This window comes from Equus caballus, chromosome 28 (assembly GCF_041296265.1).
Source record: "Equus caballus isolate H_3958 breed thoroughbred chromosome 28, TB-T2T, whole genome shotgun sequence".
Taxonomy (NCBI): domain Eukaryota; kingdom Metazoa; phylum Chordata; class Mammalia; order Perissodactyla; family Equidae; genus Equus; species Equus caballus.
Genome location: NC_091711.1, coordinates 24,513,083 through 24,530,787, shown reverse-complemented (window position 1 = coordinate 24,530,787; position 17,705 = coordinate 24,513,083). Strand labels below are relative to the sequence as shown.

The 17,705-nt window shown below is 42.3% G+C and overlaps 1 protein-coding gene and 1 long non-coding RNA gene across 3 annotated transcripts in view; one reads left to right on the top strand and one right to left on the bottom strand.

Moving 5' to 3' along the window:
* CRADD (CASP2 and RIPK1 domain containing adaptor with death domain) overlaps positions 1-8,689 on the bottom strand; it is a 185,741-nt gene extending 177,052 nt beyond the window's left edge. The window contains exons 1-2 of one of the 2 annotated variants that reach the window (XM_005606505.4): positions 8,544-8,689; positions 6,952-7,255 (exon numbers count right to left, since the gene is read on the bottom strand). In XM_005606505.4, the coding sequence (XP_005606562.1) occupies positions 6,952-7,249 (298 nt within the window). In that variant the 5' untranslated portion in view covers positions 7,250-7,255; positions 8,544-8,689. Of the gene's footprint in view, positions 1-6,951; positions 7,256-7,810 lie in introns of both variants that reach the window. The other variant, XM_023631423.2, reaches the window with a different exon arrangement.
* Positions 7,254-17,254, top strand: LOC111771052 (uncharacterized). The gene is made up of 2 exons (XR_002804663.2): positions 7,254-7,760; positions 16,859-17,254. It is a non-coding gene; the product is annotated as an uncharacterized lncRNA (long non-coding RNA).
* The last annotated feature ends 451 nt before the right edge of the window (positions 17,255-17,705 follow it).

The following is a 17,705-nucleotide window of genomic DNA, read 5'->3' as shown; positions in this document are numbered from 1 at the left end:
CTCAAGGTTCTCAACCCTGGCTACACCTAAAATAACCTAGTAAGGCGTTTGCGCATGTGCATGGGTGTGTGTGCATGTGCATACATCTGTGGGGCTGTGTGTGAGTGTGTGTGTGTGTATCTGTGTTTTTAATATCACTGCCCAGACCCCATCTCCACAGATTTTCGCACAAATTGGCCTGGGGCAAAGCCTGGGGATCAGTAATTTTTTTAAAAGCCAGAGTTGAGAAACACTGAGTTAAATCAGCCCTGACAGCCAATTGGGTGACTGATGTAGCAAAGTGACCCGCACATTCACCGGAGCGAGAAAAAAATCACAGTAAGAATTTCTAAGGGAAAAGAACATTAAATCCATTTTTTAAAGTGAAATGGAGGCATCCCTGTGGGGAGAGACCTGTCACATGGCTTCCCATTCCTAGAAAGAGCTGCAATTAGCTGCCAACAGATGCATTATTTCATCAGTCCCATAAATACTCGATAAAAGTATTCCACTATTCCTTTATGTCAGCCTTGCACAAGTGGGGGGTGCAGGGTGGGAACTTCTGACAAAATGCAGTACAGAACTATTAAACTCTTTTAAATGATTAAAATTAGCATTAATAAAAATAAAATATTTTAGTAAAATCTCATCCCAGTATACCTCTAAAAGCCCCTGAATATTTTCCCTTAAAATGAAAAAAAAAAGGCACATTAGTATAATTTTTCAATTATTAACACTACAACATAATACAATTCCATTTCAAACCCACTGGGGAGCCAAGATTGCACAGCAGAGAAAGTCCTAAATCACGGGTTGGGAGGCCTGGATTTCAGTCCCGGCAATAAATTACATTAACTAGCTGTGCGATCATGAGCAAGTTGACTTAATCTCCCCAGGACTCGGTTTTCTCAGAGAAAAATTAGAGGATCTGTGAGTCCCTCCCAGTCCAGAAGTCTGGAATACCAGGCTATGTCTCCATCTTGCTGACTTTGTTACATTAGCAAATGAATGTATTTACGATTTAGACAATTTAAAATTAAGTCATTCTGTCAACTCTACTAATAAATTTAACCAGTTCCCAGCCACTGTGCGTAAGCTGAATGAGGAAACCAGTAAATTACCTTGACTATGGCCCCATCTTCTATCTGAACCACAGCTGGAGCCCTCCGTCGCCAGCTACGCCAGCCAGGCGATGGTTCCTGCCCCCAGACTCCTGCCACTCTTTTTAAATGAGAAAACTTACAAAAAGCATCCTCAGACTTTTTGCCATATCCTCATACCATTATCTTCTTCACATTTATCTTTATGTTGACTCATTTTTACTTAAATAAAAGCACTGTGTCTTTTAAAGGAACTTCATAAATAAAAAACAATTTTACTTGCATAAATAGAAGGAAACTGTTAAATTGATTCAAGGGGAAAAAAAAGCAAAACAGCTAAACTCTAGCTAAACACTGCTGTCCACAGAAGGCTTTAAGCGTGAGGATCTTTTTCTGTCTGTTAAAAAGAAAAAATTGGCAAGTGCCAAAGAGATGTTACAGAAATACTTGTACCAAACAGAAGCTTTCACCTAGATGTTATCAGGACTGAAACAGAAAGAAAAAGGAAATAACTCCCTCATCATGTGATTCAATCCTCCGTCTGCACGTCATCAAAAATCATGTGAAGCACCACCCAAGGTCACAGCTGTAGCGACAACAAATGGTCACAACTGTGCCTGTGCTCGCGTGCACTGAGACTCAGCTCTCTGTGAGGAAGGTTCCTTTCCTAGACGGGCCTGACCTCTGGCCACTGTCACTGGGGGCTCCACTTGCATTCCTTTGCAGTGTGGTCCCCTCTACCTGAAACGCTCTTCCTCCATGATCAACCCTGTTGCAGAACTCAGGTATCTGCTCAGCGTGCCCTCATCCGAGCAGCCTTCTCTGACCGCCCTGCGTAACATGTAAGCCCTTCCTTACCACCGCATGCACTGTTTGTCTTCACAGCACTATCACCACCCAATGTCCTGTTTATTCATTCGCTTGCTGCCTGTCCCCACCAGATACAGAATACAGTGAGCTCAGAAGAGCAGGGGCTTCGTTTACTATAATATCCCTAGCACCTGATGCCTGGCACATGGTCAATACTCAATATTTGTTGAATGAACGAATGAACCTCCTCAGTTGGTCTGGAGGACCTTCGTATGTCTTTATTACCTAGTGCCTGGCCTCTAGTTGGTCCTCAGGAAGTATATGATAAGCATGCTGGGGATCCACAGAAATCTGGGCTCTCCGTACACTCTGCCCTTACCACAAGGAGGGGTCTGGCTGTGGATGCGGACCCACCATTCCCTTTCTAGTACACAGGATGCCACGAAGTGAACTCTACTCAGCCACAGTGGAAGTGCCTGGACAGACCAGAAGCTAGATAAACTGAGATCAACACTGAACTCATCATATGCAGAGGAGGGTCAATTACAAGGTATGACTGGGAAATCCCAGCCTAGAAATCTCTCTAATAAACCTGTTACAATACCTAAAATTTTTGCCATTATTGGTCAGTAGGCCAGCCCTGGTGGTCTAGTGGTTAAGATTTGGCACTCTCACTGCCCGGCCTGGATTCATTTCCTGGTCAGGGAACCACGCCACCCCTCTGTCAGTTGTCATACTGTGGCCACTGTATGCTGCTGTGACGCTGAAAGCTATGCCACCAGTATTTCAAATACCAGCAGGGTCACCCGTGGTGGACAGGTTGCAGCAGAGCTTCCAGACTAAGACAGACTAAGAAGAAAGACCTGGGCACCCACTTCCAAAAAACTGGCCATGAAAACCCTATGAATAGCACTGCAGCATTGTCTGATAGAGCACCAGAAGGTGAGAGGATGGTGCAAAAAGACCGGGCAGGCTTCTGCTCTACTGTCCACAGGGGCGCTAGGAGTCAGCACTAACAACCACAAATTGCCCAGTAACTTCAGGTGCATCCAAGTTTACATCTGAGAGTCCGAGTGTATCTTGAGATAGTGACAAATGTGGCTTGGCATGGTCAGGAAAAGCCAGCTCCAAAAGGGACAGGCTGAGCTCTGAGGCCGATGGGTAGAGGGAAAACAGGCCAGCCTGCATCCTGCTCCAGTGAGGGCAGCCATGGAGTCCAGGGCACAGAGTCCATGATGAGGCCCAGTGCAAGCTCAGGCAAGGCTGAAGCAAATGCCAGCTCCAGGACAGCCACTCCAGCAGGCTAAAGAATTGAGGCATCTGATGCTAACATATGAGGCAGTGAGCTGTGTCCCAAGATATCTATCCTTCATCCCTACCGGTGGCAAAAAGAACAGAAAGCAGGAAGCTAGCTTAGAAAGGAGGAAAAACAAAAGGCAAAAAACAACCCCCAGGCTAAAGGAAGACTGGTGTCAAAGGCAGGGTCACCAGGCTGACTGCTAAGTGAGAGTCATGGCAGAGATCCAGTTCCACAGCCATGGCCAACACAGTGGAACAGGGAGTCCTGGGGTGCAGGAGTCACTCCCAGCATGACTTAGGCTAAGTCCTACCAGCTGTGAGTGAGCCCGTCAGTGCTGACAGGGCCCACGAGCAGTGGGAAGCCAGCGGGCAGGCACATGCTGCCTTCACCCAGATTCAGCACTGTCCTCATCTCCTAAATGACCTGCCAGAGCCCAGAGAGGATCTCCAGCTCACCTACTGTCTACTATGTGACCTTGGCCAGTAAGGGACACACCAAGAAGTGTTCCTTCCACAGTGCCAAGCAGGATTAAGTCATTTTATCGCCAGAATTCCTCTTTCAAAACATGAGTTCTTATAGGGTGAGAAGAACAGAAAATCTCTTATCCATTAAACATCTTAGACTTTTATTTTTTCATAGTGATAGGGAGACAAGTCATCTAGGCAGATTCTGAGAGAATCAAAGGTTTAAGGTGGTTTCTGTGTTTGAGGATTGGCTGGGGGTGGAGTTTAGAAGAGTAGAGGGGATCAACAGATAACTCGATTCTTCTCTAAAAATTACATCCAGAAGACAAATAAAAAGCAACTAAGTAGGATCAGTCACTAAATAAGGCCTTTGAGGAAGCTCAAAATTTACAAGTGAAACACAAAAATTAAACAAGCAAACAAAAGGGAAATCAAGAACCTCCGAGACAACCAAAACAAGAAAACTTTGTAATAAAATAAAAGCAGTTCATTCTTGGAGAAGCATCGACTTCTTGGCCAAAGGGAAAGCCATCCCTCTCCATTCGTTCTCAAGGCCTCCCAAGAGGAGACCACCAAATCTAGAGAAATTATTTAATAATTACAACCAAAAGGAGGAAAAGGTCAGAAGAGGTTAACATATACATAGACATATATAAGCACCACATTTTCCCACAGGCCAGTTCCTCAAAATTCGAAAATGCCTTCACAAAAATTTAAATGGACTATTTAAAAGCTTATTAAAATTACTCTATTACAACTCTGGAGAAGCCCTGGGGTCCCGGGAAATACGCCTCTGGGTCTGTTCTCATTTTTTACAGGGACATTAAACTGAAGGCATTTCAATTTTGATACTCTTTCCAGGCTTTCCCAAAAAGAAAATTAGGCTTCCAATTAATTAAGTCCCAATTCAATTTTAGAATTAAAATACTGCCATCAAATTAATTAATTTAAACACCTAAATAAAGTTTAAGGTCTCAAAAAAGAGAAGGCTGTTAACTACCAACAACTTTAAAATATATCATTTCTCCCATCTCTTACCCCCCATATATATATATATATATATATCGATAAAAATTATGGGATATTGGATTTTCTGCAAAATATGTGAATTTTACAAGTGATTTTTTTGAGACGGAAAACCACGAAGTGAAGAAGTGAGTGACAGACTCCAAATTCAGGGTTTATCAGTGAGTGGGGCGGGGCATGAGCGAGAGCTGGGGAGGAGCACCAGGGTCCTCAAACGCAATGGTAATATGTTTTTCAACTGAGCGATGGGGAGACAGGTATTCATTGCACCATTATTCTCCATACTTTACTTACACTTTGTAATCTTACTTAAAATATTCAATAATTAACAAAAACTATTTAAAAAGTGAGTTTATGCAATTGTCACTGTAGAAAGTATATAGAGACATATGTAAATCAAGCTCTCTCTTCAGAACATTGTTTCCAGTAGCAGGGTTACACACAACACAAAGTAAAACAATTAAGAACACTTAATTTGTACAGCAGTTGACCCATCGTTCCAGTTGACCCATCGTTCCACTTGACCACTTGCACAGAATTAACAAACGTTATTTTTCTAAACTTCAACACAAATACGCTCAATTTTTTCCCCACTCTATACTGTTTCGTTCTGCTTGCTTTAAAAAAAAAATATTTCTCCCTCAATTTCTCTGTCACTTTCACCATTGGTGAAAAACATCTTAATTTTTTTCTTGTTCTCTAAATGAAGCTGAAAAAATGAAAATGGGGTCACGCCTCTATGAACAGCATACAACAGTACTATTTACATCACCCCAAATGATTATAAAATTACATTAAATATTTTGGTAGAAACAGGTTTTCAGTTTGCCTGTTGTGTTGTTTCCAACTGTGTGCTGCCAAGAGGACCCTCTAAGTCAAATACCAGGAAAAGACACTGGACATCCTAATATTTCTTTTAACAGCTCCCCAATTCGATGCTATCTATTCCACTTTCAATAAACTGGCGGGCAAGTCTTAGATACTCTAGCTTGGCTTTATTCACGCATGTGGAGTATTTAATTCTGTAAGGACAATCCCACCTGAGCATTCCTGTGGTCCTCAAAGGCCAGCTATTTTCAGTACTCCAAAAAAAGCCTAAAATATACATTTCCCTGTAACTTGGCCATGCTAGGAAATGAAAACATTTTTGCTTTTTCCACCGGGATTTTACCAGGCCTTCCTACATTAACTAGTTATCTCACGCTGATCAGAGATTCAGACCTGTCATTAACAAAAGCAGAAGACTTAACCCTGATTACCTAATACATGTGGTCTGCAAAATCATTCAAAATATGAGGTCCATGGGGCAAAAACAATAAAAGGGGTCTTTGATTACTGGTATTTGTTTTTTAACCAGTTACATTGGTATTTCAAAAACAGCAACAGCCAAGTCTGGACACCACTGACTTGGAGTAGTTCGACCACTGCTATAAAAAACTCCAGAGAAAGTCGATTTCCTAAATCTGTTAAAAATTTGCAAGTCAATTTTCAATTTTTTTTCCTGCCAATTTAGGTCTCTGCTCCTTAATCTTTGTAAAAAGTAGATGCCGCGGGAGGTGTTAAGAGGGAACAAGTGTCTCATATTACATCTTCTTCCAGCTACAAGCCAGGCTAACAGCATCAGAAGTGTTTCTCTTTTCTGTAGCTTCCAATTTTCCTTAAAATCAAATGAGACCCTCGCCAAACTACTATCCTTACAAAATTAAATACTCCAGGTGTCTGAAGACAGCCAAACTAAGAAGGACGACTTGAAATTACAACCTTTAAAAGCAAACTAAGCCAGGCTTCCAAATGGCCATGGAGGACAGCCCAGGGAACAGGTGGAAGGTGTGCCTTCCTAGAAGCTGCCTCCTCCTCCATGAAGCTGACCTTTTCCTGCCCGCAGCTCTGGCACCCCACGAACCAGCTATCAGGAGGCCTAATGCCTGCTTTCCCATCTGTACTTTCCAAATGGCTACCGATGCCAATGACCTGGCTCTTGGATGAGAACATGCCTCCCAAGTAACTGGCCAAGTTTCCCTGGAAGCATTTCTGAATGTATTCTCTGAGCGCTCTCTTCACCCTCTCAATCATGGTTCATCCTTCCTTCCCTGAACTTCCTAAATCCACCTCCTCATCCTGTCCCTCCAATGCCAAGTGCTTTCAGTCCAAACTCCTTACCCACTCTCAGGAACCGCCATCCCCCTCCCAGCCTAAAACCCCAACTTCAAATCCAAAGGGCATACTTCCAACAATTTTAGAGCTGCTTTGAAGCGCTCTTTCTGAGGCCTACCTGCAGGCAGCTCAACTACAGCTTCTTCCCTTGCCTTCTCCAGCTTCTCCCTTACCCAGGGAAACTCCTGCAGGGAATCTAGGAATGCATCGAATGCTTTGGGACCTCTGGAAGGTAGGATATCCAGCAACAGCATTGTTTTCCGGAGGCCTGTGGCTTGAGCTTTGATTTCTTGAACATGGTTTTCCGTCAAGACCCCTTCCTGGTAAAGATACTGAAGAACCAGTCCCTCCACCAGTACCTCGGCACCCAGCTCCAGGCGATGGGAGCGAAGCACTTGCTTGTCTCTAGCATCCATTTCCTCCTGGGAAGAGACAAAATCGCAGCTCAGATTACAGCAATGCCCTTGAGCCCCTAAAGATAGTGTCCTGCGCAGTACCCTCCTTAAGGTCATGGACATCTTTGAAGCTTAGCAGAGTGCCAGGCCATGGTGTTTCAGATATGGCTGCCGAGCCAAGCCAAATTAATTTGGAACGTTTCTAAACATAATGAACAACACTGAACATGAATCATTTCTGGGTTTGCTTTCCATACAATGGGTCCTAGCTCAATTCCTTGTTCAATAAACAGATTTGGAAAAAAGTGGGTCAGAGACCCAGCTTATGAAACAACTTCTATCTGAGGATTACAGAGCAGCATTTCATCTTAACATGCTTGAGAAGAAACTGCTTTTATTTCAACGTTGCCTTCATCAGAGATACCCCACCACCACAGAAACTGCCAATACCCATGCAGGTGCCCCCTTGGACCCTGGGCATTTGCAGAACCTGACCAGCAATGGGAGTGGGGCCAGAAACCTGCAGCTACAGGTAAGTTTAAGGCTCTTTTCCCCTAAGAGAAAAGACCTAGACAGCATCACCTTCAAGAAAAACATTTACTAAGTGTTCGTCCCCAGTCTGCAGTAAACCTTAGACGTAGTCACAGACTCCATCCCTTCCCTCTAGGAACTCAGAGTCGCCATCACAACACTGCCGTGGCTACACACGCTTGGGACACTGAATGGGATTTTTTTTCTTTAAAAAAAAATGTCCCCACGCCAGTCCTGGTCAGTAGCCACGCGGGATTGGAAGGCGTATTTCCAAGACCACTGCGCCAGGGAGCTGAGGGGCGGCGGCGTGGTGGTTGAGAGAGAAACGAGGGGAGGCAGGGGCGACACAGGAGCCTTCCAGACGCCCCCAAAGCACCACGACGGGCGGCGACCCCCGCCGCTGCTCCTGGCACTCTCTGTGAAGCCCGGGAGGCGGCAGGGAGGAGGAGGGGGTGCACGCTGGGCCGCCAGCGCCCGCCTGGAACTTCTCTTTATTCCCTGCCTCGCCAGCTGGAGCCCTGCTGTGTGACGAACAGGAAGAACGAGGAGAGATTTTCGGGGCAAGTTGACCCGCTAAAAGGGGGATGCTGAGACTGATATCCAGAGCGGACCGAGGGGAGAGCAGGCCCCCGGCATCCCCACCGCCACCCCAGCCCCGCCGGGCTCTAGAACGCCGCCAGCAAGTTAGGGGGCGGGGGAGCCCCGCAGGGCCCAGGCCGTAGACGCCAGGCGCGGGGCCTTCGAGAAAAGATGGATACGGGGCTTCTGGTTTGCTGTTACTTACGTCTGCAAACACGAATCTTAAAAAAAAAAAACAAAAAAAAACTGCAACCGGAATCCCAAGTGTTAGGGAACCTGTACCGTAAGCACCATCTTTGTTGAAGGCGAGAGCCCTGAACAGGAAGTACTGTCGCCATCTTTGTTGAGGGCAAACGCAGGAAGTGCTGTAGCCATCTTTATTGGGGGCCCCCCCCACCCCCGGTGTCAGACTGAAGCCTTTTCCGCCATGTTTGCTGTGGGTAAACAATATAGCCGCCTGGAGATGGAAAATAATTACGTCACTTAAGGGGTTATCTAAGCAAAGGAGTAATTGGATAATTGCATTTTAACACAGTAACTCCACCAGTATCTTGCACGCAATTAGCATAATAAATAAGAAGGTCTTGAAAGTCACCTTAAGGGGCCGGTCTGTGGCCTAGTGGTTAATTTGGGGGTGCTCTGCTACTGTGGCCCGCCTGATTCTTGGGCAGGGACCTACATCACTCCTGGGTGGCCATGCTGTGGCAGTGACCCATGTATAAAACAGAGGAAGATTGGCATGATATTAGCTCAGGGCGAATCTTTCTCAAGCAGAAAAACAAGAGGAAAATTGGCAACAAATGTTTACTTAGGGCAAATCTTCCTAAGCAAAAAAAAAAAAAAAGTAATCTTAATTAGTGAAGCTTTCCAGGGTCACTCTTTAAAATTGTAACACACCCACATTCATTTCCTGTAGTCCTCATCCCCTTTTCCAGCTTTTTAAAAAATCTATAGTACATATCACCATCTAACTAAAACTTTTACTTAATCATTTGTTTATCAATCATTTGTTTATCATCCATTTCTCTCCACTAAAATGCAAGGTAATTTCTTTATATCACAGGGTTCCTGCCCACAAATAGTTTACAAGTCAAGATTCAGTCAGGATTCAGTTGCAACAATCAGCTAGCCAGTCTAGACAGAAAGGGATTTGCCACGGGGAATTGAGGACATTCACGATCCTTGGAAAGGCTGGAGAACGTCTGGGCATCCAAGGATGACTCCCTAAACAACACTGCCAAACGGGATCCTGGCCACAATCGGGAAGATGGAGCCACCATGCCACAGTCCCAGCCTCTTCTCAACACTGACAGAGCAAGTGACTGGCCTTTGGAACGCTCCATACTTTACTTACAGTTTGTAATTTTACTTAAAATATTCAATAATTAACAAAAACTATTTAAAAAGTGAGTTTATGTAATTGTCACTGTGGAAAGTATACAGAGACATATGCAAATCAAACTCTTTTCAGAACATTTTTTTTCAGTAGCGGGGTTACGCAACAAAAAGTAAAACAATTAAGAACACAATTGGTACAGCAGTTGACCTATCGTTGCACTTGACCGCTTGCACAGAATTAACAAAGTTCTGCAGGACAACCAAGGTCTCTGCAGCTGTATCTGCCAGCAGCATCAAAAGAGCACCTGTGAATCTTACTTGAATGCATGCAGTTGGTGAAACTGAATTCCCACACAGAACATTAGCAGCAAAGGTGTATGAGGCGTGTTGTTTGGAGTTTTCCAGCTTCTGAAGCACAGAAAGACATGATAAAAAGAGAGGGGGTGGCTGGGGCTGGCCCTGTGGCCGAGTGGTTAAGTTCGCGCGCTCCGCTGCAGGCGGCCCAGTATTTCGTTGGTTCGAGTCCTGGGCGCGGACATGGCACTGCTCATCAAACCACGCTGAGGCAGCGTCCCACATGCCACAACTAGAAGGACCCACAATGAAGAATATACAACTATGTACCGGGGGGGCTTTAGGGAGAAAAAGGAAAAAAATAAAATCTTTAAAAAAATAATAAAAAATAAAAAAAGAGAGGGGGTGGCTAATACTGGAGGCCAGTCTGCTGAGTTCACCACATTTTTAATTTGGAAGGCAAGACGAATGCAAAATCCAAATATAGAGAGATAAAAGAATGTCAAATTGAGGATCCTTCCTCAAATTCCTTTCTGAAATGAGGCAATCTATAAATACACTCACTGATTCACTTTTAAATCAACTGGGTGACACATACAGAAAGCCATACACCTGGTAAAAATAGGTTGACAGCAACAGAAAAAAATCTCATATCATTATTTCTATAGAGGTTTTCATAACCAACACCTCTCACGGAAGATGAAAATATCTTTGTTAGCAAATCGATGGAGAGCAATTCTGGACCTCCCTGATCACAACCTTCTAATTTTTGTAACCAGTTTAAAGTGTTACTATACCAGTATACCGTTTTACTATACCAGCAGTGACAATATTTTTACATGGGTGGCAAGGATTATTATGATGATTATGATGATTAGCATTTTACATATGTCAAAACTGGGAATCAAAGTGCTCGAGTGCCTTAGCCAAAATCTCACAGCTACTACACAGTAAACCTGAATTCTAGCCAGCTTCCTCTGATGTCATGCTCTTTCCAGTACACAGTACACCACACAGCCCTGTATGGTAATCTGTGGTTCTAATGACAGCCAAAATATTGGCAAATCATTCTGGTGCCGCCTCTCACTCTTGATACTCTTGCGTTCCAGGTACTCTCTTCACTCTCTCCCTCTTCTTTTGTTCTGGAACTGCTGTCCCCTCCTGGCAAGATTGCCCTTCCGTACGTGGACAGCATTCTCTGTCTTCATCCGGATAAAGTGCAGACTTCTTGCGATACTACCAATAGCTGAGTTTTGGGGAGGAAAAGCAAGTGTATGTTTTCCAACTGTAAACTTTGAGAATTCTTAAACGTATAGTGAAATTGAAACAAAGAGCCCAAAAAACAGCCATGTAAAACCACCTAATTCAAACCGCTTCTTGATGACTCGCTGTATCTAGAAAGGCTTGAAATCCAGGAACTACAAGGAGACATTGATGATGTCCAGGGGGAGGTGGGTAGCCAACAGTGTGTTCCATGACAGGTCACAGAAGAGAAGAAAAGAGAGTGAGAGACAGCATGGGACGAGTTAGTGCAGGAGCTGAGAGGCATGGGGTTCTAACGATGAACAACCTGAGAGATTGGCTGTTAAGGATCTGACTTAAATCTGTGTGTGAAGTTCTTGACCATGAAATTCTTCTTATGGCAAATTTAGATGAACGTCCACACTGCCTTCTAAGCAACCAGGCTGGCTGTCTGACTGGGCAACTGCTAGGCAGACTGGAGGACCACCACCCCATCCTAGCGTTCAGTGATACTTCTGAGCAGCACATCAAAGATCCAGCCTCATTTATATAAATATCTAAGGCCAGCAGGCCCGAAGGAATCAAACACAGATCGGAATCACTCTCACAGGTGGTCACGCCTCCGCTCTGTCCAGGCGCTCTCTGTAGGTTGGAATTGTGCCCCCACAGAGGATTAAGCACCTGTTACCCAGTGGTAACAAATCCATTTTTAGGAAGAACAAATATTTTCCTTTTTCTCTCTCCACAATCGTGTTTACTTGTGTCCAGATGTACCATTGTGAGTCTGCAAAAGAAAGAGTGAAAAAGAACAAGTGTAGTATTTTTCTTTCGGTTTTGTCTTTGGTTTTGCAAACTTCAAAACAAAAATCAGAGGAGTTGGATATTTTTGGCTCTTCCTGTTTTATAGATGTAGAAAGTAAGCCATGGAGAAAACAGATTTTTCTCAAACTCGAAACGGTTACAGAAATAGGTCATGAATTAAGTCATGAAGGCACCTCAATAAATTCCAAAAAATCAATAGCATACAATGTATACAATAAAAATGGAAATTTAAACAAAAGGATAGCTTCCATAAATCTCATAAGTTTGGAAATGAAATAAAACAACTCTTAAAATCTTGAGTTAAAAAAAGTGACACATTTCTATTGGTACAGCCATAAGGAAAACAGTATGGAGATTCCTTAAAAACTTAAAAATAGAACCATCATATGATCCAGCAATCCCACTTCTGGGTATATATCCATAGGAAATGAAATCAGTATCTTGAAGAGACATCTGCACTCCCATTTTCCTTGCAGCATTATATACAACAGCTGAGATATGGAATCAACTGAAGTGTATATCAACAAATGAATAAAGAAAATGCGATATATGGATGTGTGTGTGTGTGTGTGTGTGTATAAAATTCAGCCTTAAGAAAGGAGGAAGTCACACCTATTATAATGGCCAAAATCCAGAACTCTGACGATGCCAAATCCTGACGAGGATGTTGAGCAAAAGGAACTCTCATTCATTGCTGGAGAATGCAAAATGGTACAGCCACTTTGGAAGACAGTTTGGCAGTTTCTTACAAAACTAAATATACTCTTATATGACCCAGCAATTATGCTCCTTGGTATTTACCCAGGGGAGTTGAAAACTTACATCCACACGAAAACCTGCACATGGATGTTTATAGCAGCTTTATTCATAATTGCCAAATCTTGGAAGCAACCAAAATGTCCTTCAGTAGGTGAGTAGATAAATACACTGTGATACATCCGGACAATGGACTATCATTCAGCCCTAAAAAGAAAGAAGCTATCAGGGCTGGCCCCGTGGCTGAGTGGTTAAGTTTATGTGCTCCACTTCGGTGGCCCGGGGTTCGCCAGTTTAGATCCTGGGTGTGGACCTACGCACTGTTCATCAAGCCATGCTGTGGTGGCATCCCACACAGAAGAACCAGAATGACCTGCAACTAGGATATCCAACTATGTACTGGGGCTTTGGGGAGGAAAACAAAAGAAAGAAGCTGTCAAACATGAAAATATATGGAGGAAGCTTAAATGCATATTACTAAGTGAAAGAAGTCAATCTGAAGTGGCTACAAATGGTATGATCCTGACCATATGACATTCTAGAGAAGACAAAACTATGGAGATAGTAAAAAGACCAGTGGTTGCCAGGGGGTTGGGTCAGGGGGAGATGAATAGGCTGGGCACAGAGGGTTTTTAAGGTAGTTAAAATACTCTGTATGATACCATAATGATGGATACATGTCGTTATACATTTGTCCAAATCCATAGAACATACAACACCAAGAGTGAACCCTAAGGTAAACTATGGACTCCGGGTGATTATGGTGTGTCGACATAGGTTCATCAGTTGTAACAAATATGCCACTCTGATGGGGGATGTTGGTAATGGGAGAGGCTGTGCATGTATGAGGGCAGGGAGTACATGGGAAATTTCTGTACCTTCCCCCCAATTTTGCTGTGAACCTTAAACTGCTCTAAAAAAGTCTTAACTGGAAAAAAAAATGAAAAATGAAGGAAATCCTGTCATACACTCCAACGTTGATGAACATAGAGGACATTATTCTAAATGAAATAAACCAGACACAGAAAGACAAGTACTGCCTGATTTCACTTACGTGTGAAACCTAAAAAAGTCAAACTCTCAGAAGCAGAGAGTATAATGGTGGTTGCCAGGGGTGGGAGGGTGGGGGAAATGGGGAGACGTTGGTCATAGGGTACAAAGTTTGAGTTATGAGGCGTGAATAAGTTCTGGAGATCAGTGTGCAGCATGGTAACTGTAGTTAATAATACTGCATCATATACTTGAAATTTGCTAAAAGAGTAGATCTTAAATGTTCTCACCACACACACACACACACACACAAATGATAGCTATGTGAGGTGATGGATAAGCTTGATTGTGGTAATCATTTCACAATGTATATGTATATCAAAATATCACGTTGTACACCACAAATGTATACAATTGTCATTGTCAATTATATCTCAATACACCTGGGCACTAAAAGGCACACGCTTCTAACCAACAGAGTATAGAAAGAAAAACTTACATAGCAGAGAAACCTGGCAGACACAGCCCAAAACAAGTGATCAAGATTAACATCACCAGAAATAAGTCATGTTGATATCACATGGCTCAATACGATGTGACAAGAGGGGCATATCACCTCTGTGGTATTCTTCCCCCAAATTCATAATCTCAGTCTTCTCAGGAGAAAACATCAGACAAACCCAAATTGAGAGATTTTCGACAAACTATCTGACAATTACTGTTCAAAACTGTCAAGGTCATGAAAGACCAGGAAAGACTGAGAGACTGTCACAGACTGGAGGAGACTGAGAAGACCTGACAACAAGGGAAGGAAAGGAGTGAAGGAGGAAAGAAGTACAGAAAGAAGATGGTGAAGGACTTGCCCATTGTCGTGTGAAGACGTGAAGACTGGACTTAAATTCTTAGCCCCCATTTCATCTCTGCTATTTTCTTGACATGCAACAGGAATCCCATGTAGCCTCCCTTTGCCGTACTGCTCCGCCCCCTGAAAAAAAACAAAACAGAATTTGTCAAAGGAAATACAGGCACCCATCCCCATAACTGTAAATCCTAAACCTACTCTTGAAACAGGCAGCCGTGCTGTCTCCTCTTCCTGTATAAATCTTGATAAAGGTGTTATGCTGGAGATAACATTACCTGAATCATGTACACTAATTAATTGTTCTTTTCCTAAGTTATGAATTCTAATTATTCCTTTAGTTCTCTGATAGTTCATTTTGATCTTGGGTTAATTATCGCTTATTGTCAAAATCCTGAGATAGTTCACAAAAACTTAAATTGCAAACCTTTTAAAAGAACCAAATACATTATTAAGCAAATTATCGTGTACTAATTCAATACCCCAACAACACTGCAAGATGCTTGAAGGATTATGCTATAAGACTTCAGCGATTGATAGTACTGAAATTATTACAATTTATTCACAAAGTGAGGCAGTAAGTTTTTATTGAGAATTTATTATGTGCTGGGTCAGCTAGGGCTAACATCCTGAAAGAGAGATATGGTCTCTGTCTTTATGGACTTAGAGTCTAGAGAAGGAGACAAACATAAACAACAAAACAAATAAAAATTAATAATTACAAATTATTATAGGTAAAATGAAGGAAGAGTGCTTTGATAAGAAAAACTATTCAGGGGCTAGGGCAGGGGAACTGATTTCAGTTGTGTCTTCAGAGAAAACTTCTTTGGGGAAGTGACCTGTCCTATTTCTTCAAAAAGATTTGCAGTCATTATAAAACTGTACTACACACATTTAAAAGATGGATAAGAAGCCAATTAATAATTTTAGATATTAGGACACCTAAAGATATTAGGACATGCTAAAGTGAATTCTTAGTTTCCCGGCATTCATGATAAAAAGAGAAAATCATTTGTGTTGTATAGTTCCCATCTCTCAAAGAAAGAAAACATAGGGAGTCATCTAAAGAGACTAATATTTCTCCGACTCTGCTTTCAAGCAAGAATTTATCATAGGATTCTTTGTATAAGGAATATCAGATTAATAAACTATAATTTTCCTGTATTATTTTGTATAAGATACCAAAATGTTCTTCAAATGTACATTCCTAGTATTAACCCAATAGAAAGCACAAGATAATACAGCCCAGGTGCTGAGTTTCTGGTGATATAAATGCAGTGACTGAAAGAAACTAGTAAATGGATGCCATTTAGACTCTCTCAGCTACTCGCTAACAATTGAACCTAGGTATTGCGAATGGCAAAATTTAATAGCTAAATTCTCTGCTGAATATCCACTGGGCTGACATCATGTATCATTGATTGAAAAGAAATTCATGCAGTTCGGAGAGCAGACATAAAGGGATTGACTTAACGTTTTGTGAGGAACAATTTCGTAGCTAACCTTTCATCCTTGTTCGAGTAGAGTGACATAGAAGCAAGCTCCACTTGGTCTCAGCGAAAAAGGCCAAGATGTTTCTCAATGAACAACAAAAAAAGTTTGAGCCTGCTTAAGCTTATGGCCAAGTATTTGGCTAAGACCGTAGAATTTGACATGATAGAGCCCAAAGAAATTATTTTTACCCCCTCTCCAAAATAAACCCTAAGTATTTCCATTAATAATTGGCCACATTAACCACAAAAAAACTTCACCTGGACTTTTATTGAGAGTTTCTTTCCAAGCAGAACTACATCATCCACGGGTCTGCCAGAGTGATTTATCAGCAAGTGCACCAAGTAGTTGAATGAAGTAAGCTTTTATCTGGGCTTATTTAATAAAATCCATTTAAAAATTAGACAATGACTGCTAAATATAATGATTTTTGTTTCAGCATAATTGATGCGACAACAATCCACTGAGAGGTTCAGCTGCAGCTTAATAAAGCAAACCCAGCCATTAGCCCAGAAGAGGTACTTCCCTTCCTTCCCATTTGCACAGATCAGTGGGCAGGCACCCAGTCCATCTCCTAGCTATAGAGGAAGTATAGAATTTTGAACAAATAGTGGATATTAGTATTGAAGCGGTAGAACGCTTCTTCAGGGAGACCGTATTTGATTTAACAGGGCAAAGAAATTAGCTATTAAAAGTGCTAATGGATTCTTTATGTCTCTTCTCCCCAGATAATGAGAATATGAAAGATGAGATGCTTGGAGTACCAGTCAACCTGAAGTATGAGATGGGCTGAAACAAATTTCTTTCCACCCAGGGAAACCCTCCCGTTGACCAGAAGAAGAAGGCAGGGGAAAAGACGAAATGAGTTATGACTGCGGCCTACCTCACCAAATGCCTTTGGCCCGTGTAGATTTCTCCTAATAGCCTTGGAACATCAGACGTGTAGAAGGAAAAGGAAACACACCAGCCTTGCGATTTTTGAGTGGCTGTTCTCCTTCTGAGTAGCAGTTTTAGACTGTCTTCTCTTGAGGACACAGAATCGACTTTCCATTTTTGTGATTTCTACTCAAATCGTCTAATATTTTGCACCTAGCTTGTGCTCAGTAAAAATGTTGGACCAACAACATGACTGTCCTATTGATTTCATTTTCCTATAGTGCCCAATACAGTGCCTTGCAGGAGGCACTCAAAAATATGGGTCAATGAATGCATATAAGCCCAGTGTATTACAACCAGACTTCTTTTTGGTCCGCATTTATGTATACTAAAGAATGTGAGAAAGTAAAAAATTCCTGTCAATTCATTTTTATGTGGCTAATCCTACAAGGGTTGTATATTACTGCAAGGTTTTGTTATGAGTCAGAAGTACCTGAAACTTTAAGAATACTCCAAGAACCTCTTCTCTTTTCTAACTGTACTCTTTTCCCTAAGTGCTCTCATCCAACCCATTCCATTAAATGTTATCTAAAGGCAAAAAATTTCCCAAATGTTTAGCTCTGACCTCATGTATCCAGTTGTCTACTTGACATCTCCACTTGGAATTCGATAGGCAACTCAGACTTAATCTTTCCAAAT